This window comes from Microchirus variegatus (assembly GCF_963457635.1).
Source record: "Microchirus variegatus genome assembly, chromosome: 3".
NCBI lineage: Eukaryota > Metazoa > Chordata > Actinopteri > Pleuronectiformes > Soleidae > Microchirus > Microchirus variegatus.
The window spans coordinates 10,682,460-10,709,676 of NC_139804.1; the positions used below are offsets into that span (position 1 = coordinate 10,682,460).

Here is a 27,217-nt window from a genome sequence, read left to right on the forward strand (position 1 = left end):
GGGGCCCTTTGTTAAGGGCCGTGCGGTCCCTGTACGACCAGAGCAGGAGCTTGGTTCGCATTGCCGGCAGTAAGTCAGACTTGTTCCCAGTACATGTTGGACTCCGGCAGGGCTGCCCTTTGTCACCGGTTCTGTTTATTATTTTTATGGACAGAATTTCTAGGCGCAGCCAGGGGCCAGGGGGTCCGGTTCGGGAGCTGCTGGATTTCATCTCTGCTCTTTGCAGATGATGTGGTCTTGATGGCTCCTTCGAACCAGGAACTCCAGAATGCGATGGGGCGGTTTGCAGCCGAGTGCGAAGCAGCTGGGATGAGAATCAGCACCTCTAAGTCCGAGGCCATGGTTCTCGACCGGAAAAAGGTGGCTTGCCCCCTTCGGGTCAGTGGAGAGATCCTGCCTCAAGTGGAGGAGTTTAAGTATCTTGGGGTCTTGTTCACGAGTGAGGGAAGGATGGCGCGTGAGATTGACAGGCGGATCGGGGCAGCGGCCGCAGTAATGCAGTCGTTGTATCGGTCCGAAAGGCAAAGGTCTCGATTTACCGGTCAATCTACGTTCCTACCCTCACCTATGGTCATGAGCTTTGGGTTATGACCGTAAGAACAAGATCCCGGATACAAGCAGCTGAAATTAGTTTTCTCCGCAGGGTGGCAGAGCGCTCCCCTAGAGATAGGGTGAGGAGCTCTGTCACCTGGGAGGAGCTCAAAGTAGAGCCCCTGCTGCTCCACATCGGAGCTCGGGCATCTTTATCGGATGCCCCCTGGACGCCTCCCTCGGGAGGTCTTCCGGGCATGTCCCACTGGGAGAAGACCCAGAGGAAGACCCAGGACCCGCTGGAGTGACTACGTCGCTCGACTGGCCTGGGAACGCCTTGGGGTCCCCCCGGAAGAGCTGGAGGATGTGTCCTGCGAGAGGGAGGTCTGGGCGTCCCTTCTCAGACTGCTGCCGCCACAACCTGGCCCCGGATAAGCGGTAGAAGATGTTTTTTTATGTCACCAGTTTTATTCAGCGGGAGACCTTGGTGCGAACTATCAGGAAACACTACATCTTCAGACGGGTACTTTCCCTGCACCTTTAAAATGGGGGTAGTGGAACCCTTTCTGAAGAAGAACATTTTGGATCCAGTTGCATACAGATGCCCGAGCTCAGACCAGTGTCCAACTTACCATTTTTAAGCAAAATTTTTGAAAAACTTGCTTTTATTCAGCTAAATTAATTTTTGAATAACAATTTCATCTGAAAATTAAAATCTGGTTTTAGGACTAACCATAGTACAGACGGCACTAGTGAGGGTTGTTCATGATCTCAGATGCAACTTGGACTCACACAAGCTTAGAGTCCTTGTGTTGTTGGATCTGAGTGCAGCTTTTGATACAGTTGATCACCCAATTCTGTTGAACAGACTAAGACACCTGGTCGGCCTCTCTGCTACTGCCCTTCAATGGTTTAGTTCTTATCTCACGGATAGAACATTTCTTGTAAGTTTGGACACAAACTCCTTAAGGATCCATAAAATCAAGTGCAGTGTGCCCCAAAGCTCAATTTTAGGCCCTATACTTTTTAATTTATACATGCTCCCACTAGGAAATGTCATGAGGAGGCATGGTATCAATTTCCACAGCTATGTGGATGACACTCAGCTGTATATATCATGTCTCCTGATGACACAGGGCCAATTGATGCCATATTTAATTGTATTTTAGACATCAAATCTTGGATGGCAGAAAACTTCCTACAGCTCAACCAGGACAAGACTGAGGTTTTAATTATCGATCCTGAGGCTCAGAGAAAGAAACTTTTATCAAAACTGCAAAACTTTCCATAAATCCTTCTAATCAGGTACAGAACCTGGGCATCATCTTTGACGCTGAGCTCAATTTTATTCCACACATTAAACAAGTAACAAGAACAGGATTTTATCATTTAAAGAACATAGCCAGAGGCCGCCCTTTTCTCTCTCGTGCTAACACAGAGACGTTAACGCAAGTTTTTATCTCTAGTCGTATTGACTATTGTAACGCCCTGCTTTCTGGTCTTCCAAAAAGAACCATCTCAGGTTTACAACTTTTACAAAATTCAGCGGCACTTGTGCCGACGAAGACCAGAAGGCGGGCACATTTAAAATCACTGCATTGGCTCCCTGTGTGTTTTAGGATTGATTTTAAGATCCTTTTAATGGTTTTTAAATGTCTTAGGGGTCTTGGACCTTCTTATCTTTAAGAATTGCTTTTACCATATCAGGGTTTCCCCCAGTGTATTATAAGCCTTGTTAATTTATTTTAAATAGATTTTTTTATACACCATGGCTTTTTCTATACCGGGGAACAAGAGAGCATGCTCCCCCATGTAATCGGCGCAGCGCACGCTTGTCCTGGTGCCGATTGAAACCCAAGTCACACTATAAAGTGTGTCATTATTACAGTTACATTGTTCTTGTCAATAAAGATGTTATATTTAGGGATGCACTGATAATTCGGCGGTCGAAACAGAGCGAGTTCACGGTGGAACAGCACCTGTTAAACTCGAAAGTCTCTGCGCAAAAGCGAAACTTGGCTGTGTGCGGCACTGATTATGAACTCTCCGCAGCATTCACTTCGCACCAGAGAACATTCTCTCTCTTTGAGCAGTTAACTAAAGAGATCAGCTCATCTGATGCATCTGTTATTCCCTTAATTACAGCGTTAAAGCGTCTTCTTTCACAAAGATTAAGACCACGGAGTAAAAACTATGAAAAGTGTGCTCTGCTCTTCAGAGTTTGTCACGCTTTACTCAGATCTGCTCGGATCACCTGCACTTCATCGCGACTGTACTCCATCCTCGTCATAAAGATCATTCTTTTAATGTGGAGATAAAACACATAGAGAAATGATCCAGTCTGCTTTAGATATGAAATGACCGCTTGGAGACGCAGAAGCGACGAGCAGGGCAGGAGAGGGAGAAGAGAACAGCGCAGGGGCGGTGCGGAGAATAAAAGGGCCATTTGTCTGCACCAGATGAGGGGGCACTACCACTTTTTTATTTATGTTGCTTTATTTTACTTTTAAATGTGACCATTGCATGGCTTGTTTTAAGAATCACTGGCCGATTACTTAATTAATATTTAACGTAAGTGAGAAAAATGTGTATTATTTATTTAATTTCACGAGTGTCTTTTTGTAAGACTCTATAGTTGGTGTTTAAGTATTGTTAATAAATGTCTTACAAGAACATATAATAATCATAATTAAAACATTTCCTGTAAATGTTTAATTATTATTTTTTTTACCGGGCCACAGAGAATGTTAATATTTTCAAAAAGCAGGCTCAAAACCCACTTATTTAATTTGGCTTTTAAATAATGTCTTATCTTCTTAGTCAGTTTTTATATTTTAGCCCCCCTTATATCTTGTATATTTAATTTCCATTTATGAGAATTAATTTTATCTATTTTTATTGATGGTATTTTATTTGCATTTTATCTATTTTATTAGTAGTATTTTATTTTATGTGAGTTAATTTTATCTATTTTTATCTATGGTATTTTATTTGCATTTTATCTATTTTATTAGTAATATTTAATTTTATTTAATTTATTTATTTTTATATTTTTAGCTTATGTAGATTTTATGATTTTATTCCATATATCCATTAGTTTTAGGTTTTTATTCAGTGTCTCCAGTGTTTCCTCGATGGGAGCCGTCTGCGCTGGTATGTCTCTAACTCGTGGCGAACATCAGCCTGTCTGGTGGGGGGTCTATGGCAGTGCTTCACTGCTGTGGCCCAGGTGGGTGCCCGGGTGGAGGCGTCCTGGCCCCGGGCCATGAGCGGCCCCCAGTGCAGATGGATTCCTTTATTGAAAAGTGCTTTATAAATAAAGTTATTATTATTATTACCACCTCTGTTTTAGTATTTGCGCTATAATTCTATTGTCAGTGATGCAGCAGTGTACTTCATTATTGATTTTAAATATGCCCTGTTTTTTTGTTGTTGTGTGTTTTGTTTTCTTGTTGTTTCTACTCCATTTTTTCTGTCTGTTTTTGTAATTTGTCTTGTACAAAATTCTAATAAAAATATATATAAAAAATGATTATAATAATAACATTGTAATAACTCAAGTAATAACTGGTCATAAATGTTTTGCTTACTTTACATATGATTTAAATCTATTGTGGTGAGTGGGCAAGAAAAAAATATCCATCTCAGGTTTTCTGAAAATACCAAAAAATCGAGTCCCCTCTGACCTTCTTCTTCTTGGAGCCACCGTGAGCCTGGGCCTGGAGGAAGTCTATGAGCTTGGTCTGCTGTGTGATGGTTCCCTCCATTTTCACCTTCTCATGGGAGTACACAGCCTGCAGGTGGAGCTAAGTGAACATCACTACTGCCATGAATTTCTCCTCAAGTACTTCACTTCACACAGAGAGACAGAGAGAGAGGGAGGTATGCTGACGGGTCAAACACAGTATGGGATGCTGGTATGGGCTTGTAGCTTTAAAATGGAAAAACAGTGGGGGAAAAAAACAAGACAGCAAATAATAGAAATATTTTCTCCATGTTTATCATGCGCACATAAGCATGTAGTAACTGGGAACTCAGAATGTTTTTCTTCCATTACATGAATAGTAAATACAATGTGTTTGTGTGTGTAGCAGCACCTGGATATTCTCCAACTGGTATTCCAGGTCAGTCCTCTCAGTTTTCAGCAGGTCAGTCTGGTCCAGAGCATCCTGCAGTCCCTGGGTCAGACGGAAGATGTGGGTTTTCTGGGCATCCATCTGCTGCTGCAGCTTCTCTTGCTGTGCAGGTAGAAGAGCCCTTACATCAAGGTCTGCACTGCAACCTGTGACATTGGCCACTCACTAGCCAGACCTTGCAACACTGTTTGACAATTGTTAGTGCTACGACGAAACACAGAACACACTCAACAGAAAAAAACTATTTGATTTTGTGATGTGGCCTCCCAGTCTGTAAGAATTAAACAATTGAACAACCTTGCGCAGCGACCCCTACTGATCGGGCGGGAAATTGCAGCGCGTGTCCGTCACCACGACGCAGAAGTATAAAGGCTCGAGGCGTCTCCGTGGTGATGCAGACGGATAACGCATACGCAGTCGGAGAAGTATAATGTGGCCTTTAGTGACATCTATGGTTAGATAGGTTATGACCGAAAGAACAAGATCCCGGATACAAGCGGCTGAAATTAGTTTTCTCCGCAGGGTGGCAGAGTGCAGGGTTAGGCCTCCTCTGCTTATCTTCCTCTTTCCCAAGTGTATCAGGAAACTACGGTGGCCTTTGTATGGCAGAAATAATCTAAACACTCTTTCACAACTCTCTCCACTCTCCCCATATCCTTCTTTGGTTTAAGCAGTGGATGTATGTAGGTAGAAACATTTTTTTTTGTGTGTGCAGTAAGTTTCCACTTGAAAATGTGGAATGTAAAGTGCTGAAGAGATAAGGAGGTGCAAGATGGTGGCTTCCTTGACTAAAGTCATACAAAAAGGCTTATTCAAATCCTTCAAAAACAAAACATTTTTAATTTTTAAGTGAGCATAATTTAAGTTTAAGTGGGTATAATAATATAATACCCATGGATATTCTACCAATAAGTTCTACCAATAAACGCTGGTAAATGTTGAAACTGGGATGACATTGTTTTATACACGACACAAACAAAGCAGTTCTTTTCGGTGTACTGAATCATTAGAATCAGTTAATTACAAAGATTTGTTCACGGGATCTTTCAGTACTTCCTGCATGACCAGAGCTCATGTCTGACACAGTCACTGAACAGCAGTGCTGTTACTAAACATACCAGACTCCTCTGTTAAATATTCAGATTTTAGAAATGTCCTTGCTAATTGTTGGCGATTAAGCGCAAGTTTTCAGGATTCTAAAGTCTTTTTAACTGATGTTCAGTTTGATTCTTGATTTTAGTGGTGCTTGGCACCTCGCCAGACCAGGTACCAAAAAGAGCACTAGGTATTAGGTTCGATTCCTGGCTCCTCTAGTCTACATGCCATGTGTCCTATAGGACACTTATCCCCATGTGGCCCCTGATGGCTGTGCCTGCAGCCTGTGAATAGGTATGAAGGATGTGTGACAGAAAAAAACGCTGCACACAGATGTGCTGTATAAAAGTGTGAGTGGAGAGATGTGTGAAAGTTTGAATGTGAAACTGTAGTGTAAAGCAGTTTTTTTTCCAAGTGCCTCAGTGAATGATGATGGCCTTCATATTCAAAAGAGGATTTTGCACAAACCATAAAGAAACGCCAGCACCCAAAGTACAAATAATAGCCTTATGCTAAGACTATGTAAAGAATTAGACTGTGCAGTGTAACTGGAGGGTTGCAGGTTGCAATCCCCACTAGGTTGAGAGCTGGGGTGACCCTAAGTAAGGTACCCAATCCCCAGTGCTCATTTTTAATTGGACACATCCAGTGTACTCCTTGTGCTGGTTTTAAGCCCAGATAAATGGGAGGGTTGGGTCAAGATAAATCAGATATGTGGATCATCCACTGTGGAAATTCTAAGACTACGAAAACACTAAGGATTGGGTAATATTTACTGTGTTCCACATTGACGTAGAGTTGCTTCGCATGTCCATATAATCGTACAAGTCTGCTGTTCCATACATTCTTAAACAAGGGTCCGTGGAAATCCCCAGTCCTGAGTGGTAATGCTGTTTCATTTGAGAAGATCTGGAATCCCTTCCTGTCTTTTTTTTCACCTCACAACCTTGTGAGGTCTGATCACTGTGGTCTGAGTCGTGTGATGCTGAGCTTGTGATCATTTTTTTTTGTTTTTTTTTATTGATTCATATTATATTCTCTGCCAATTTGGATATTTGTATTTATTTATTTGTTTACTTTCTTGGGCTCTTCTTTTATTGACCTATTTTTGTTGTTGTTGTTGTTGTGTGTCTCTCCACCTTTTCACTATATGTGTCCATCTGTCTGGGCTATGTGCCGGGGGGTTGTTATTTGATTTATATCTGTGATAACCATTGTATGGAGAACTATTGTTTTTATTGTGTAAAATTCAGTAAACAGATTGTTGGAAAAAAAAATGAAAAAGAAAACAAACAAACAAGGGTCCGTGTAAATAGAGACAAGAGTGTGTCACCAACTTGACTGAAAATGTGGTGTATACAGTCCGTGTGGAATCAAACTGACCCTAGCAGACCTCTGCAAACACACATAATTCAGTGACATAGCCTTTACACAGTACTTCCACCCTCTAAATTGACTAAACTGGACCTTTAATATTAATTTGGATTTTTCCTCAAAAGTTTATATTATCCTTTTCTCAGGTGTACCATATGTTTTCATGCACACAGTGTACGTGTGAACACACAGACTGTACCTCATCAAGCAGTCTCTGTTTCAGATCTCTCTCACTCTCCAGCTTTTGCTGCAAACTGCGGGCGTTCATCTCCAGCATGGCATGCTTCTTCTCCAGATCATTCAGCTGAGAAAACAGAAAGTAGACTGAATGTCTTGTAACATCTGCTAACCAGAAAAAGTACAGTAGTTGTTCAGCAGAGTGGAAATGCTTACGGTGTCTGCAAGACTCTCGGCTTTGAGTTTCTGGTCTTTGAGGGCCTGCTGCAGGGCCAGGATCTCAGCTTTGTGCTCCTTCACTGCCTGGTCCACAGCCTGACGAGACTCAGAGCTGCGCTGCTCTGCACGAAGTCTAAAACAAACATCAAAACATGTTTTCAACAGTTATTCTGCATCTTTATACTGATTGATTTTGACCATCCTGTATAGTCAAAATCAGTATAATGTGAATAAATTCAATCTAGTTTTACTAACAGTAGTTGTCTTCTTATGTTTCTAAACAGTTGCTAGGTACAGTTATTTTAAGAAATTACCTTACCCAGTTTTCATCACCTTGTCCTGCCTACACCAACTATAAATAGTTTCACATATTTCCCAGAATACATTTTGATAAACCCAAGAGAATAAAGCCAAAACCTGTGGCATTTACTGTGCGTAGACCAGGGGCCTGTTTCAGAAAGCAGGTTTAGTGAAAACTCTGAGTCTGTTAACCCTGAAATGAGGGAAACTCTGAGTTTTCCGTTTCACAAAGGGAGGTAAGTCAAACCAGAGAAAGAGGAGTAACTCTAGCCTGTTTCACAGAGAGAGGTAACTTAAGCTCTCGGTCAGTTACCATGGTAACATGCTCTTTGAACCTAACCTGGTCGGGAGCAGGTTTTTCTGCGCAATCCTTGAGTTTCTCTCTGTCTCCGCCCTCTTTCAGACACACACGGTTTTTGATTTCCTCATTCATTCAGTCAACAGAGTTTTAGCGTAGTATAGTTCTGCGTCTGTTCTGCGTTTACATCAGAAGTTATATTAGGTGGAGACTATTTTCACTACCATGTCCTTTTGACAATGATCCCGTGGATGAAGGTGCAGCATTACTGCGCAGAGAATTAAATATTCGTCAGGAGATGATTATCATACCTCATATATTTTCTTACATTTCCAGACACTTTTCTTTTTGAGCGGAACAGTTTCACGTCACAGTTCATCATTTACATTCACAACCTAATCAGTCCTTACATTTACAACATTAACAACCTGAGTCACGCTCTCACATCCCAGCAGAAACTTTGTCGCGCTGCGGTTTTTTAAATTATTTTTTTTACTTACAAATTTAAATTTTTTTCTTTTATACAACGATGCAGATCACTTGAACGTGATATAAATAATGAGAAGTCATTTATGTGTGAAAACATCATTATGTTGGGGATAAAACAACTGTACAATCAAACAGCCACTTCATATTTACTTTATGTAAAACATGATCAAAATGAGGTTAATCCCATGAGATTATACCGAGGTCTTACCTGTTTGAACAATGTTTTTATGTTTCATATTAAACTGCTGCCAACTGCGCTTCTTCCCCGCGGGATTACACCTAAATAAATAAATTAATAATCTACAACTCAAGCAGTTTCCCGCTGTAATATTATTGTGATTGTGCAAAGGACGACATTTAAACTTCCGCATCAGCAGCAGTGTTCTCTCCGACATCGTCTCCCTCTCTTTTGCTGCTGTTACACTTCCTTCTAAAAACTTGCTCAAACTCACGCATTAATATTTTCCAACTCCAGTGGGTGAATAACGCCACCCTCCGCTTCCCTGTTGTCATGGTGCCTCGTTGAAACGGTGCCTGTCTTTTTATACTTGTGGCGCACGCGCTTAACTCGAGGTGAAACTACTCCGAGTTGAACAAACTAACTCAAATCAGCTGTTCTGAAACCGAAAACTCAGAGTTTCCTATCTCAGAGTAGATCAACTCAGAGTTCAGGGTTAGACTCAGAGTTTGTTGAACCTGCTTTGTGAAACGGACCCCAGGTCCAATAATGATAGGAGCAAAACATTACAAAATATAAACAAAAGTAAACTAATAATAGTTGATTGTTTAGTTTCATTCTCAAGTCATGTACTGCAAAGAAGTCATTAAACTTAGCTGAGGTCAAAGGGTGATGGGCCTTGTCTGTGTTATAACCTATCTGAAGAAATCTGTGCAGCTTGCTCATATTTATATTTAAAGGTGAAGTAAGTAGTTTATAGTGCCATCTAGAGAGCGCTACGGTATCCTCATCAGGTCAAATGTCGACCCCGTTGTCTTTCTCCGTGTCAGCTGATGAGGTTCGTGAGGCGAGGGAGAGGGCGAGCTACCGCGGCCGTAGCAGACGAAGCGGAGAGAGTGGAGGCGGGACTTCTGCTACAAGTAAAGCGACGCTTGATTTGTTCTCTCGCGTTTGTCCTTACAGGCTCCGGTAGAAACATGGCGTCGTGGCAATGCAGTAGCGGCCCGCGACCATGTTATTTTACATGACTTTTTGAAACACTACGAAAATCAAACAAAGAATATTATACAGCGACTAGACAATGCAGGAGCACATAATATGTATACAAAAGTGGATTTTGGGTTATATAAACCCATAAATACTACACAGTGTCCCATTAATTGTACAATTCAAATCCTTTTCATGTTTTTATTTGGAAATGTTTTGATCAAGAATTTGAACATTCTGATGCTTATTTCACAGCTTTTATTCTTTCATTCAGTTCTGTGTTCTGATGACTTTTATTCACCTCCGCCAAGGAGGTACTGTACCTCCTAGAGATTTGAATTGTACAATTAATGGGACACTGTGTAGTACAATCAGTGGCTGACCAAATACTTTTTTGCCCCACTGTATATGTTTTCATCAGAGTTTGTTTGTTTATTTGTTTGTGTGTTTGTCTGTCTGTTAGTTAGCAACATAACTCAAAAAGTCACAGACAGATTTGGATGAAATTTTCAGGAAATGTCTGCAATGGGACCAGGAACAAGTGATTCAATTTGGGTGTGATCCATAGACGCTATAACTATTTTTATCGCTTTTTGTAGGCACTGAGCTGCCTTGGTGGAGGTCTGCGTTCTCAGAGTGCTTTTCTAGTTGCTTTTGTTTTCTGTAACAGTTTTTCTCAGTCGCTTTGGTACTTTTCTCAGATCAGAATCATACAATTCTCTGCTGTTTTATGGATGCTTAATACTCTCTCTCCTGTGTCCCTCAGACAGTCGGACTATTTCATATGTGACAGACGCCTCAATACAATTTCTTGCTATGCCAACATTGACACATATTTTACTGTATTTGTTTGTCCATCTCTTTTAGAATCTTTCCAAAATGTAGGTTTCTTTTCAGCATTGACAGCCGATGCTAAAGAAGCACCCTCTCTCAATGAACTGGCCTATGATTGGTCAATATTTGGTTTGGCCATATTTTCCCAAGGCTGTAAACTGAGTCCAGATGACACAGAGACACGGAGAAACGGAGAGAGACAGAGATGCAGAGAGGGAGCGGAGCGGAGAGAGCGCAGCGACAGCAGGAACAGCTGTTGGCTTTTTTTGACCTTTTGCTGCAATAAAGAAACATTACTCACACCACACCGTCTCTCCGTCCTTCCTGGACCCAACGTGAGTGGGAAACCTCACAAAAACATTTTCAACAGAGCACTCATGTGGTTGTCACCTGTTTTGTTTTTCTGTGTCCAGAAGTCTCTGGATGTCCCTGGTCCTCCTCTCAGCCTGGTTCTTCTCATCTTCCAGCGTCGCCCTCCAGGCATCCCACTGTCTCTCCTTCTCCAGCAGCTCGTCGTTCAGGGTCTCGAGCTCGAGAACCTGCTCCTCCAGCATGGTGCAGGTGGTCTTCAGTGTCTCAAGGTTCTGGTAAGAAACATTACATTTTAAACATTAAAAGCAAGAAAAAGAAAATCAAGGATGCACACCATCGGGCCATGCTCAACCTATATCCAAATCTTAGGGTGATCTGACTAACGGTGGGCGAGATATGCCCGTCACAGACAGACGCAACTTTCTTTATAGATAGATGTTGCTGTTGCCTCCATCTGAAAAAAAAACTATATATATATATATTTTTAAACACTGTTAAAACAATGTTTTGATAATGAGTAGCAGTGGATCCACCGTTCCAGAGGTGGGGAGCTGCACTTCTGAGAGCGGGTGTGCCGAATGTCACTACCGGGTATTGGCCAATCACAACACCGTCTGTCTTCTCAGGCGAGATTTATGTCTGAAACATCGCGGCTGACAAGTGCTTCAAAAAGGACAGATTTCTTTCGGCTCGTTTCCAGCAACTAGGAGGTTTTTTTTCCATAAATACAAGTTAATGTATGTAAGTAGACTTCCTTAACTAACTATTATGTGCAACAGGACCACTCTATGTGAGCTTTAATTCTGAAAGAAAGGTTAAAAAAGTAAGAAGATTTAACAATACTGTACATTTTAGTGGCACATAATCCACTATGCACAAGGATCCTTGTTGTCTACTGAGAGGCTGTGATAAAGGCAAGTACCACTTTGTTTTCACTATTGGATTTTCACCTACTGCACCAATGCAAGGATGTTGGATGTATATCAAGCTTAAGTGATGCTGCTGCCTAAAAGCTCATGATAGAAATATTGGATGTCCTCTCCCTGGTCTTTGTCCCTTCAGAACCTGCTGATAGAAGACTGTGGTGACAATAGTAGAAAGAAGATTCTGCTATTGTCATCTCAGACACGGACGTAAATGAGCCACAACTTGGGGCAAAATAGCAGTGTGCTCAAAACAAGTCACAGTTCTAGAGACAGAGGCATCACATACTGACTGCTTCAGTTTGAATAATAAGACCAAAACTGTGTTTAAAAAAGGCAGAACCAAACCAGTACGTGAACTCCTGTCGGATTATTTACACAACATATTTGGATACATGAATGTTTTCTGCGTGGAGCCAAAACAAAACACTGTGTATCATCACTGTTTTAGACAAAAGCACTGGGAGACTAAAATAGCCTGCGCTGCTGCTGCAGCCCTCTGAAGTCCAACACTTCCACAGCTGACACAACCTGGGAGTGATGGGGATGACACATCCCTCCCACACGCCACCCCATCCCTCGTCTATGACTTCCATCGCTGGTTACACAACCACCAGGACTGAGAGCGCTACTGGACACCCACACATGAGTCCTCCCACAGGGGCAGCGCACACATCGCACAGCCTCCTTGCTCGCACTCGCTCCCTCTGCATCCAGAACACAGCACATAATAATGATGCTGAAATATTCCTGCCTGGTTTACACTTAACACTGTCAGAGCTGAGAGAGATGTCTGGGTCACGTTACCTGTCAGCCTGGGGTCTGACTGGCACTGAGTTGAAAGTGGGCAGATTTTAGATATAGATTGTTTTCCTGATACATTCACTCATATCATACAACACATTCATATTTTATTGTCCATATTGTTGGACTTTCCTTGATCAATACAAGCACAATCACACATCTGAAAAGATCATGAATTAGCAAAGTTTTGTATCACTTTTTTTTGGGAATTAATTGTAATGCATCATCATAACATTCAGTCTTTTATTTTTTTTAATTGCTCTTTTTTCTTCTTCTTCAAATAAATGTTGTTTTATTATTTAACGTTGACACTGCAAATACAGCTATTTTTGTTTATATGGGGGAGGTATTTTTACAAGTCTTTTTTGGCTTCCAACCTCCCCTGCACAATGTGCAAACTTTTAATCCACTTGCAATGTTTTAATATATACACTGTGCAAATAAACTGTTTTATAAGACAGAAAAGTTGACAACTTGCCACTGCAAAGCAATAATTCCGTGGTCATGACACTGTTTGAGAGTAAAGATCAGTATAAAGCTGCTGCTGAGGGCTGATATAGACCTGGCCTGTTAATGCTGATTGATTATTGTGATCAATCACTGAACATGTTCACAGTTTCATCTCATGTACCTCATGGCAGGTGATGATGCCCCGTCACGCACGGCAGAATAATAATGAAGATGAGAAAAACTTTATGGACATTTTAATGCACACACACACACACACACACACACACACACACACACACACACACACACACACACACACACACACACACACACACACACACACACACACACACACACACACAGAGTGAGAAAGAGAGAGATGAGCATAGCTTTTATTTTGCAAAGCTATTATAATCTTTTGAGTTTTCCTAAATATTCCTTGCTGCTGCTTTGAGAGGCTGCCATGTGTGCAGTTATGTGTGATAGATTGCGTGGTGTTTTTAAAAAATGTACGGACAAAAGACTAGCATATCTGTTTAAAGGGCCCATATTGTGCAAAATCAACTTTTTAATCTTTTAGTACTTATAATTAGGACTCAGGGGGCCATACCAGTCCCCAAAATGTGAAAAAACAAGACTCAGTCATGTTTTAGTGGTTCCACTTAGTGTAAGTATAGGCGATAAAACACATGATGTTTAAACCTCCCGCGCAGTTACGACATAGCGAACATTTCACCGTGAATGTTGGCACCACGCCAGGCAGAGTACTTCACAGCTCCACCGTAGCTCCCCCTTGTCCCTGTGAAATACGAGAGTGCAGGCGAGGTAGGAAGAGTGGCTGCACAGCTGTTTTACACAAACTTCCAGCCTCAGAGGACTTGTGTGTCCAGTGGATATATTTTATTTATGAAAAAAATGTTCACAAGCTTCACAAGCCCTTTGTTGTTGATCATGTATGTAAATTCCTATGCTAGAAAAACACCTTGAACGCACCAGTTACGTGCCTGCAGTTAGCAAGTGACGTGTGGATCAATAATATGAAAGCACGCGTTTGAAAGTACTGCAGAAAGATGTAGATGTTGTCCTACATTTCTTCTCAACCAAAGGCTGCCTTTCTGTCGTGTTTCCACGTTCTCTCCTCATTATTGAAGATCGTTATTAGTCACGTCAGGGTGCAAACTCTTCTATTCAAATAGCACAAACCTCCATCAAGGTCACTCAGTTTCTGTATCTAGATCACTCATATATCAGTGTGTTACCACTTTCTTGTTGAGATATAAAAAAATAGGTTTTAAGAGGCCAGTATTAGAACATCCTATCAACAAATGAATAACAGTCTCTTTGAACACACACACACACAGCAGTCCAACCAGCATGTACCTGTTTCTGGTTGTTAAGGTGCATCTCGCGGTCGGCCACCTCTCGCCGCAGCCTGTCCACGTCCTGGCTGAGCTGCAGCCGGTCCTCTCTCTCATCAGAAGCCTCGTCCAGCTGCTTGGACAAGTAGAAGTTCTGACGGTTCAGCTCAGCGTTCTCCTCTGTGAGTCTAGTCAACTGCTCCTCCAGATCTGTGATCACCTATAAAGAGAATACAACTATCTGAATTTTCTGAGGAAAAATATATGTTTGCTATACAAAACCAATTTCCTTCATTTTGTCTCTACATACATTCTGACTGTGATAAAGATAATATGCATGTAAAAGCTGCAGTTTGGAAGCAGTGATTTTTGTTGGAACATTATTTGTATGCTGTGTCCTTCATCTGAAAATAGTCTCTGTCAAGCAAAACTATCAGAACAAACTGAGGGAGCATTTGTGTGTATACAGCAGCACAACAGGGGTGGGAAGGAGCAAGACATTTTCATCAAACTGCTGAACAACAGGGTTTTTGGGCAGTAGAATTCATTTCATATCTTTCCATGGGTTCTTTTTGTTTTCAGTCATACTCCAACCAGTTTGCAGTCACCTTGCTTCACTAAAACACTGCTGCTTTTACCAGAGTAGTCTGAACTCAATTGTGCCTGAGTGCCAAAGTTCGCCAACCAGACTTGTATTAAAAATATAATAATAATAATAATATACAAACAATAAAAGTAGATTATAATAGTTATCTTTTTGTGAGATATGCTTCTTAAAACTATTATTACAAACATTTTATTTTCATAATGTGTGCAAAGCATAGGTGTAAATGCAGAACAATGCTGAGCAGGAAGTCAGCAAAATAAATCACACTAATGGTGACTGATGTTATAATTGGTCATTTTGTAGAAAGCAGCCATGAGCATTCAATTCTGGTGCATACGCCAGGTTCTGATTGTTACCTGCACTTTTGATATTTAATATAATGGAGGCACGAAAAAAATGTGGCAGAAACATACAAAATTGTTTCAGTTTTTATCCTCCTGGTTTATATTATATCTTTATGTCTATGTTAATGTTGTGTTGTTGTTATTGTTTGTTTTGATATTGTTTGATTAAGTGTCTTTGAGCAACTGATTAAAACACGACATAAATCAAAATTATTCCTCCACTCTAAATCTTCACCCAAATCTGCCACAGACTCAAAAAAACATTACTTCATTACTGCATGATGCAGATATCTTGGTTAGTGATGTAATGCAGCGATCAGTTTGTAGTTTACGATCTATAGGCTGCTTGTTTAAAATTCAGGCAGGAGAGGAAGGATAGAGCTAATCATTTCATCAGCATCTGCCGGTGCCTTTAATCAGCCTTAAGCTGCTGTGGAGGGTTAGAGGCTGATAAGGCTGCCAGTAAGAGCCGCAGTTCTCCTCTGTCATGAGACCAAGTGTACCACGCAGAACTTAAGGTGGACGAGGGGAAAAAGGCAAAGCTTTTAAGTACATAAATTAGTCTAACTGTACTAACTCAGTGCTTCTGCTCCCCCGAGCCATGAGACTGACTGCAACCACTAAAAACCCACAAGGTCCAGTGTGTAAGAATTAGTGACATCTAACGGAAAGACATTTTGGGGGTCTGTGTTTATTTATATCAAAAAACTCTTACAGCCACACTGGAAGTGCAGTTTGCACAATATTCGTTGTTTGAATAACATAAGCTACGACAATACCAGACCTGATTGTTTGGCTGCTACTGTATCATACATGAACAAAATAGAAGACCCAGGGAACCCAAAGTGTCACAGTTGAAAACCCTGATATTAGCACAGCCGTGCAATTTAGCAATTTTACTCAACATGGCATTTGACAGAGCTGCTACTCATGTTACTAGGCAACATATTTCATACTGTATAAAACACTTATCCTATGACTAGGGAAGGCAAACAATTTTTATTTTGAAATTATTATCCCAATCCCAGATGGCATTGGGGCAAGGGGCATTTCACACCCTGGATGACATGATAAAGATAATAATAATGAATTACCTCTGCCAAGGAGATATCATTTTGTTTGTCTGTCTGTCTGTCGCTCTGTTAGTTAGCAACATAACTCCAAAAGTCACAGACTGATTTGGATGACATTTTCAGGAAATGTCCGCAATGGGACCAGGAAAGAGTGATTTCATTTTGGCCGTGATCCGTAGACGCAATCCCTGGTTAAAACACTCGCTGTTTGACCCAGGAGTGTCGGCAGGGTGTATTTTGTAGGCACTGTGCTGCCTTGGCGGAGGTCTGCCCTCTCCAAGTGCTTTTCTAGTTATTAATATTACTGATTTTTGAAATGCTCCTGGTCTCGTCCGTCTGTGCTGAGAGAGGGATCCCCCTCTGCTCTGACTGAGGTTTCTCCCATTTTTCCACTTTTCAAGGGTTTTTGGAAAGTTTTTGTCACTTGATGTGAGGGTCTAAGGACAGAGGGTGACACTTATATATATACATAAAATTTACTTGACTTGATTATACATGGACATACATACTATGTTTAATGTCTGCATCTATAATTTTGCATTGTTGTCTTTCTCTTCTTCTCATTCTCTCCTTTCTCTTTCTGATCTCATCCTGCTTGTTTGGTTGGGTGGCTGGTAGTGTTTTAGATTAAGTCATTTTGCAAATGTCTGTATTTATTCTGCTCATCTCTCATTCCACAAGAAAATCACTTCCAGAGCTTTTTACCCTCAACACTGCTGGATACAAATTGCACAGCTCTATTTGCGATGGTTGTGGGCGTACATTAAATATAAACTCTGGTTAAAGAGGCAGTAAATCAGTCCCACAGTTCCCTTGACTAAAACTAACACAACATTTACTGTACATAAAAACACAAGTGAGGAACATTAGCTTTTTCTATGACACAAACAGAGCAGCACAGATGCTGTGGAGGGGGCAGTCACCACTTTTTAGAAATACACAGATGCTGAGTGACTATTATATAACCGCATGAAGTGCTGCGTGTAGATTATATAAATTTGCATAATTAAAATATAAATATGGCGTTTTTCCACTATATAGTACTGCCTATATAGTACGACTCCACACGGTTTGGTTGGTTTTACATTACAACATAGTACCTCCTGAACGTGGGCGGGGTCATCACAACTATGAGGTGCCAATTGTAAAGTTGCGCATTGCAAATTTTTTTTAATGTTAGTTTTGAACAGATTTACAGCAATATTTGTGAATTTTGTGATATTTACTTCTCTTGTGAAAATATAATTTCAATGTTTAATCTGAATAAAAAAATTGAAATGTTAAATGTTAAATATTAAATGTTAATTGTTAAATGTTAAATATAAATATAAATATAAATATAAATATAAATATAAATATAAATATAAATGCTAAATTTAAATCTAAATGTTAAATCTAAATCTAAATATAAATGTTAAATATAAATGTTTCGTTTGAAACTAAATATTTAGCTAATATGCTAATTCACACTGCCGGTAACCGGATGTACCAAAATAAAAGCTCGGGGAGCTCAGGCTGTGTTTATACAATCAAATGAATCAAAATCAAATTTCAACGAATTAAAACCACCCTAGCGGGGGAAACACACTTAAAACATACTATCCTGATAATAACTACCTTTGGATTATTATTACATTTAGATTTAGATTTTTTATTCAGATTAAACATTGAAATTATATTTTCACAAGAGAAGTAAATATCATAAAATTCACAAATATTGCTGTAAATCTGGTCAAAAGTAACATTAAAAAAATCACATGTTTTTTTGCTAAATGTGGCATAAAGTTGCTGTTTATTTTAGCATGCGCAACTTTACAATCGGCGCCTCATACACAACACCTGTTTTATATGCGACACATACAAACTAGTGATTAGAGACTTGTAAAGCAGTTGCTTTCGATGTGCTGAATCATTAGAATCAGTTAATTAAAAAGATTTGTTCAGCACTTCTTCCATGACCGGAGCACATACTCCGTCGGACACAGTCACTGAACTGAAATACAACCACAAAGTAACCGTGCCAAGTTGAGTTAGTGGAAACGTGCCAATAATCTTATTTATCTAGAGATGTTACAAGATTACCAACCTGATAGGAAGCAGTAAGAGCTTTGATGGTTGACTAATATACAGTTAGAAATGAATAATTTATTTCTCAAATCTACTGTTAAGTGAGTGAAGATAGAACACACAGGGAGAAAAAAGCATCGGAGAGCAAATGGCAGCATTATTATACCTTGGACCATATTTCCAAAGTATAAAATTTAAATGTATCTTCAAACACTGTAATTTTCTGTAAGTGTTTCTACAGTCTAATTAAACATGCAGCTAAAAATAAAATGAATGTGGTAGTCTACTTTTATACAGTTAATTGTACAATGTTATGTTTTGGCTTGAAGGCAGCAGAGGAGGAGAGTTGTTGTCCAAAAAAAACCCATAGTTATTCCATCAACGGGCAGGACAGGGTCTCCCTTCATTCTAAGGTCTCATTTAAGTGCTAGATGTGGAAAATGATGAGATATAATGAGATGGCAAACATCAATAATCATTTTCTGAGAACTGGAACAAATTCTGCTTATAATTGTCAAGGCATCTTGGTTGGGTCTGTTTGAATGTTTCACAGCCAGACAAACTTTGCAGGGCAAAACACTGAGTGGCATTTCAAGCCACTCAGTGTTTGAAACGTAGCCAAATTCTGCGTTTAGCTACGTTTGCCTGGACATCTATGGACACTGATCTACCAACAGTTTGCGAGTGGGAGGATTTCAAAAGTAGAGCATTGGGATAAAGGAGGACAATGTTGAACTTGGTGGTTATTGTTGATTAATGAGATTTAAAGCTCTAACCAACTAACTAAATATGGCAAAAGCAGGGAAGACCAGGGCTTAACAAAAATAATTGTATCTTGTTGTGGAGTGATGCATTTTATGTCACAGCTGAGCAGGTGAGGTGGAAGAAGCACACAACGCAATAAAGCCAGACAGATTTATAGAATATGAAATGAAAATGAAAACACCAGGAACCTCCCACAAAGTTTCAGAGATGGGAATCTACTGGTAAAAATAATAATAATACAATTTTCCAACTAAATTTTTACTACAATCACCATTAGCTTCTCACAAATGTGCGTTATTGAAAATATGAAGAGCACAAAGCAAATCAAGTGACCCCTGAACAGCTGATTATGTGTCCTTTAAATGTGATGCACACTAATAAAATAAATATATGCCTGAAAATCTGATTGTGTGAGCATCTTACCGCACAGCTGTCTCTCAAGGTATCGAACTTGCGTTGTATCTCATCTCTGTGTGCCTACGGGGAATGACAAGAGAAAATTCAGCACACACTTTACTATGTCAATTATACAACATCAAAAGAAACCTCCTCTCTCTCTGTCTCACTCTGAGCACAGTAATCTCCTCCTCAGCTTCTGCAGTGGTCTCTTCCAGCTCAGTCTTGGCCTGCTGTAGTTGGTTCTCCACAGAGTGCCGAGCTGCCTGCAGGTTGCTGATCTGCGATTCACGCTCCTGCAGTGACAGGGTCAACTCTGTAACCTGACGTTTGATCTCCAGCTTCTGTTCCTCATGCTCCAGCCCCATCTGCAGAGGCAGATTCAGGATCAGGGAGAAAGAGAAGGACATTCAGTCATTCCCTCATGCTGACATGACATGACATGACATTAAACCTGACACCACACCTTAAATCCCTCTATTATCTGTTGTCTTACAACTGAAACTACCACCTATAGCCTAGGTAGTAGGAGGGCATTAGCAGTTAACCACCAGGGGGCGACTCCAACAGTTGCAAAATCTATGTGAAAATTAGAGGTTTGTGGGTAATAGCTGTGGCCTTGACTCTTGGACTCCCAAATCAAATCACATACTTGAGTCCAAGTGACCGCTTGTGACAATTTTGAAAGGATTCCCTTCAGGTGGGCTTGAGATTTCGCATTTACATAAAAAAGGGACATACCTATATGCTTACATAAAAAGGGACATCCATCCATTATGTACTACTCTATCCTCCACCAGGGGGTCGCGGGGGGTGCTGTGTCTATCGCAAGCTGACATTGGGTGAGGCGGGGTGCACCCTGGACAGTTTGCCAGTCCATCTCTGTGCCACAGAGACAAACAACCATTCACTCACACTCACACACGGTCAATTTAGTGTGACCAATTCACCTAATCCTTATATCACATGTTTTTGGACTGTGGGAGGAAGCCGGAGAAAACCCACGCACACACAGGGAGAACATGCAAACTCCTTGCAGAACGACCCTTGTTCCAAAGTTGTTCCAACCGGGGCTGGAACCCAGGAACCCGGGTCTTCTCGCTGCACAGGCGAGAGTGCAATCTCAAAGCACGTCTCCAGATTTGTATTTTTATTCTCTGAACCATACTAAATTACAATGAGGGATAAATATGATTATCAGATCCAGACCCATGCACTCTGCACTAACAACTAAACACAACAGATACCTCCATGCAACACAACATATCTGGGAGCAAGTAACCAACACACTGTCTGAACTCATTGGCTCTAACATTGCACTGTCAGTGTTGCCAGATTGGACTGATCAATATTCATTTGGGCTGGTTTTGATTCTGCAAATCTGGTTTGGGTGGGTGGACAAAATGTATCCATTTTATGGGTTATAATGAACACATTTCATCCATTCAGTTCATTGTTAGAAGATAGCAGCACCCCCTGCACTGTCAAAGTGGTTGTTAATGACTGTCAGTCACAATATTTGACACACAACCTGTCTGATGCTATGTTTAGAAACAAGTGCCTGACACAGCCAGATGTGAAGGTCAAGATGCCAATGCAGACTAAATACAAATATAGAAAGGAGTAAGAAAGCAGTGGATAATGTAAGTGACAGCTTGTGGACCGAATTGAAGGTGTCACACTTTAATGGGGAACCTTTTATTTACTAATCTATGAATCCTGCTTCACAACCCAGCATTAAGCTCCTCACCTCTCTGAGCCTTGTTTCCAGCTCCAGCACACGGCTCTTATTGCTTTGTTCCTGCTGACTCATTTTCTCTAGATGCTCCTCCAGTTTGGCATTCTGGGCCTCCAGCTTCCCAGCCTGAGACTCCAAGTAGAACTTCTGCTGGCGAAGCTCTGAGATCATCTCCTCCTGGGCTTTCCTGACATGTCAACATGTGGAAAATGTCAAGTCACTTTTTTCCATGACAATGTACCTTCAAGCTAAAACTTGGACTTTTTTTTAAAACCGACTGTGTAGCATTTCTGCATATTTGGCTGACAGCTGACCAGAAATAGTGAGTTTATAAAACCAGGGAGTGACTGTGCATACAGTCCATTTACTCCTGATACTTTTTGTGGGCGCTTCTTTGTGTTTTCAGTCATACTCTAACCTGTTTGTAATCATTTCACTTTACTAGTGCAAATGTTACTGTTGTCTCTGACAGCTAAACACTGATATGCTGCAAGTGGCACCCGTAAAAATCTGAACTCCCATTCTGAATCCTCAAGATTTGACCAGTGCATGTTGACATTTCTTCAACATAATGTATATTTGTCATATGCCTAATTTAATGAGCAGTACATCAGATCATCAGATCTCTTTCTATAAAACAATTAAATAATATAGCCTACTCCTCCCTTTTGGCACAACGACTCATTCTTAAAAATAGGAAGAATAACAAACTCCCTTCCATCAGTACATGGATATGTGATGTCCTGAAGATTGAAAATATTAGATACACACTAAATGGATCAATTGGGAAGTTTGATGTAGTATGGTATCCCTTTGTGATATGTAGAACAGCTGGCAATGTACTTTGATTCTGAATGTATGTGTGTTGTTTACAAGATAACTAGGTAACTACTCTTCCTGGGCTTTTTTGTGGCTCAGTGTTTAGGATTTGTCTTCAACTGTTACGTTCACTGTATATGTTTGAATGCTTAATAAAAATACATTGACCAAAAAAGAGACAAAGAGAGAGCCACGTGGAGCATTGTGTGAACTAATTTGAGAATTGTTGACATTTGTTTATATTGAAAAGTTATGCAATACAGCCTAAACATAACAATGTAATGGTTGAAGCAGATATTGCACTTGGGAAAACAATAAAAGCCCACAGTTTTACTTTTAATTCACCAGTGTAGATCATGGAAATATTTTGTAAAAAATACTTCAACACCTATGGCTAAGTGCTGTTTTGTGTATCAGTACTTACATGTTTTTTTGTGTGTAGATGCTGCTGTTGGCTGCCAGTTTGTTGGCCTCAGACAGCTCAGCAATCCTCTGCTCCAGGCTGTTCATCTTAGAGTCCATAGCATTTATGGTCTAATAGAAAACAATCAACACCACAACTGCAATTGAATTAAACATTCAGCTGGATCGTCTCATCGTTCAACATTACACAATTGTGTGCATTGTGCTCCATAATAACAGACTTGTTAATAGTGTAACTGCCAAACTGGTCACTTCTTACCGCCTTCTGTTCACTGATGATGCTGCACTTTTCCTGCACTTCCTCCTCATACTTGCTCTGACTGGACTCCAGCATCTCCTTATCAGCCATGTCCGCCTTCATCTGAGCTTCCAGCACCTGCTCAATTCCAGGCAGCCCACATTACCAACATCAGGATATTATTTACCGGGACAGATAATGGTGTGAAGAGGATACAGAGTTCACCCACAGAGCATTTCCTGTCATTTAATCAGGCTATACCCGCCTGGTGAGAGTAGGTTTATGTGTTGTTACTGATATATTACCTTTATCTTGTCCTCATAGAGCCTTTCCTTCTGCTTTAGATGAGTCTCAAACCGCTGGGCTGTGGCCTGAGTCTCTCGAAGATTCTCCTCAAGCTCCTGCACGAAAACACTGTTAGGCCTAATATGAGCAGATACATAGACAGATGCTAAAACTATGTCCTAAATAATGGTGTATTATTGAAATGCACACAGTTCATCTCAAAATGCTATCAATAAGTGTGTGATTAGTTAGAGGCAATATAAAGTAATTAAAAAGGCAGACCTAATTCAGCAGCCACTGCAACACTCATATGGAGGATAAAGCATTAGATAGTGAATTAATTAATAATTATAATCAGTGATGATAATGTGCTTCATTTTGTTTAATAACCCACTTCTTATCGTATTTGTTTTAGCTCAACTGCACAAATACTGTGACTGTTTTCAGCAGCATATTTTGGACCATTCTTCTTAATAAAACATCTCCAGTTCAGTCAGGTTTGATGATTTCCGAGCATGGACAGCCCACATTAAATCACACCACACAAATTCAATAATATTCAGGTCTGGGGACTGAGATGGTCATTCCAGAGAACGTTGTATTTGTTTCTCTGCATGAATGCCTTAGTAGATTTTGAGGAGTCTTTAGGGTCGTTGTCTTGTTGAAAGATCCAGCCCCGGCGCAGCTTCAACTTTGTCACTGATTCCTGGACATTGTTCTCCAGAATCTGCTGATATTGAGTGGAATCCATGCGACCCTCAACTTTAACAAGATTCCCAGTCTGCACTGACCACACAGCCCCACAGCATGATGGAACCACCACCAAATTTTACTGTAGGTAGCAAGTGTTTTTCTTGGAATGCTGTGTTCTTTTTCCACTATGAATAACGCCCCTTGTTTTGCCCAAATAACTCTATTTTAGTTTCATCAGTCCACAGCACCTTATTCCAAATGTGCTTTAGCATACCCCAAGCGACTCTGTTTGTGGCAGGTGCAGAGAAAAGGCTTTTTCTGCATTACTCTTCCATACAGCATCTCCTTGTGTAAAGTGCGCTGAATAGTTGAACGATGCACAGTGACACCATCTGCAGCAAGATGATGTTGTAGGTCTTTGGAGCTGGTCTGTGGGTTGACTGTGACTGTTCTCACCATCCTTACCCTCTGCTTATCTGAGATTTTTCTTGGTCTGCCACTTCAGGCCTTAACTATAACTGTGCCTGTGGTCTTCACATTCCTCACAATGTTCCTCACAGTTGAAACTGAGAGCTTAAATCTCTGAGATAGCTTTCTGTATCCTTCCCAGTGTTGGGCATCCTACTTTTAAAAAGTAATTGCTTATAGTTACAAATTACTTCTCCCAAAAAGTAATTGAGTTAGCAACTCCGTTACCACATTGTAAAAGTAATTAGTTTCTCAGCAAAGTAACTGACGTTCTTTTTTATGTTCTATAAAGCTATTACATTCTATAACATCCTATATAACGTCAAATATGTTAATAATAACTGAATGAAGAATAAAAACACTATATATAGCATTTTAGAATAATCCAAATTTATTTAGACTTATTTGAATAGATTTTAACCGGTATAGAAATAAAAATATATAAAAAATAAATATTGAAAATAAAATTCACACTTTGCATTCAAGGGCACAATTAAGACACACACATGTATGGCATGGGATAACCCCCCATTTTATCAAGGAGAGAAAAAGTGTATTTAAAAAATATGAGTGTTAAGATTTGTTTTGTATTTTTAAAATAAATAAAAAATAAGAATGTGATAAAAAAAGGTGTGTCTCATACAGCAAGTATAGCTCTACTTTCATACACTGGAATAGAAAGCTCATGAAGTAATATTGTCACAGTTTCAACATAAATCATTACATTTCTCATTGTCTGTTTCATGCCAGTTACTAACTCTCCTGTCATTTCAGAACCTGTCATTCATTCCACCTGCCACTCCCAGTCACATGATCTGCTCCGCCCCCTGTCACACGCCTGTCTCCCATCTGCTAATCACCCTGGCCCTTTATATACCAGCCCATTTCCCCGTGTCCTCTGCTAGATTGTCTCGCTTCAAACCCTAGTATTGGAGCGTTGTATTCTCTCTGCATGATTATGATTGTGGCCACATAAACCTCTGATCTGGTTGAAGGTGGGTGAAAGAATTTAGGGGAGAAAGCTGTATACTTATACTTATACTAATAATATTGTAATTATCAATAATAATTTAGATGTAAACTGCACCAACCTAAACAGGTTCAATAAAAGCAAGGACAATGAAGTAGAGGTTTCAATCAAACGCCCACATTAATTATATAAACTAATTGAAAGCACTTGAGTGGGTGAATCATGGCTGTGTGGGGGAGAAAATATCAGGTATAATAATCATTATTACATGGGATGACTTTCAACTTCCTGCATGTAGAAATAACAGTTTACATGCAGATAAATAGAGATGAGAAAGTTGAGGTTTAGCTTTAAATGTGTCACACAAGATAGCACTTTCTGAGTAAAGACGACAAAGAGCTATGTTTATGTCACACCTCATGTGATTGTTTTAGCTCAGCACATGAGATGAAAAGCTGGGTTACCATTATCTTATCTGCCATCTGCTGAATCTGCTGGGCCTTGCTCTGAATTTCATCCTTCAGTTTCGTCTCACGGCGCTCAACAATTTCCAGTCTTTTCACCTGGTTCTCAAGAGTCTTCCTGCCATCCTGCACACAACAACCACAAACACATGAAGGCTTTAATCGACCAACAGGAGATTTCTTCTTGCCGCAGGTCAGAGGATCAATAGTTGAAGACAGTGGTTGCTGTTCCACGAACTACAAACTCATTTAGAAGGAACGCTTACGTGGCTAGAGGGCATCTTCTCCCAGGAAGAAGTGATGATATACTTAAGCAGACAATTTCATTTGGCTCATTAGCGCAGCACCTTTGCAATGATTACATCTCATTATTCAAAGTTACTGACAATAGTTTGAGGCAGCTCATTTGCATTCATTCAGTGCTGTGGTTTGAGAATGTTATCTGTACTGACTTTCCTTTCTACATTAAAGTGACGCAATATAGGATTTCAACCTCCAAATAATGTCTCCTTGTAACAGTGTGAACAAGTCCACATCACCTGCATTGGCGCTATGTACATTTCAGCTTCCCCCCAATGCTCAAACGAGGAAGTAAATGAGGAGACAAAGTCACAGAGGTGGAACTATTCATTGAGTGGATGTCATGGCAGAGGCAGCAAAAAAACTGAAGAGGATTAAGTGGAGTGATATAATAAGAGACTGGTCAAGGAGGCTTGCACCACTAGCAGAGAGGGTGACCTGATCACACACACACACACACACACACACACACACACACACACACACACACACACACACACACACACACACACACACACACACACACACACACACACACACCCCACACACACACACACACACACACACACACACACACAGGACAATAGTATGCAGACCTGTGCTTAGTGCAGTCTGCATGGGATTGGATCTCTCAGGATGACATTTTCTGTTGCTGTTGATGATGTGCATGCATGCCATTAGAGAGGACATTCGTGTTCAGATCCAAGACGCATGAAGTGAATGTGAACCATGCTCACAGTGGCTATGAAATCCATTAAGTCCTGTTAAAAAAAGTCACTGAAAATGAATGAATGAATGAATGAATGAATGAATGAATGAATGAATAAATGAATGAATGAATGAATGAATGAATCAATTGTAATGTAAATTTCTTTTTTTTTGCCAAACAAATATACTGTATATTTTTTCTATAAATGACTCAATATTTGATGCATGTTATTTAAAACACAACCATAAAAATCTAATGTGTATATATATACATATATCTTATTTATAGTCTTTGACTAGAAATTGCAAATGGATTTTCTTTTCAAATGTTGACCAACATTCATGAGTTAATGGCATCATCACATCACAAGTGTTTCATAGAGAGTGATAAAAC

The 27,217-nt window shown here is 40.2% G+C and overlaps 1 protein-coding gene across 1 annotated transcript in view; it reads right to left on the reverse strand.

The window, feature by feature from the left end:
• Positions 1–27,217, reverse strand: part of citb (citron rho-interacting serine/threonine kinase b) — a gene marked incomplete at both ends in the record, with an annotated part of 91,826 nt that overhangs the window by 25,271 nt on the left and 39,338 nt on the right. Inside the window, 13 exons of the mRNA XM_083886813.1 lie at positions 4,218–4,337; positions 4,629–4,769; positions 7,336–7,440; positions 7,530–7,665; positions 11,009–11,202; positions 14,488–14,685; positions 19,745–19,798; positions 19,888–20,085; positions 21,468–21,642; positions 22,699–22,808; positions 22,957–23,073; positions 23,241–23,336; positions 25,816–25,941. Coding sequence (XP_083742939.1) covers positions 4,218–4,337; positions 4,629–4,769; positions 7,336–7,440; positions 7,530–7,665; positions 11,009–11,202; positions 14,488–14,685; positions 19,745–19,798; positions 19,888–20,085; positions 21,468–21,642; positions 22,699–22,808; positions 22,957–23,073; positions 23,241–23,336; positions 25,816–25,941 — 1,770 coding nt within the window. The remainder of the gene's footprint in view (positions 1–4,217; positions 4,338–4,628; positions 4,770–7,335; positions 7,441–7,529; positions 7,666–11,008; positions 11,203–14,487; positions 14,686–19,744; positions 19,799–19,887; positions 20,086–21,467; positions 21,643–22,698; positions 22,809–22,956; positions 23,074–23,240; positions 23,337–25,815; positions 25,942–27,217) is intronic.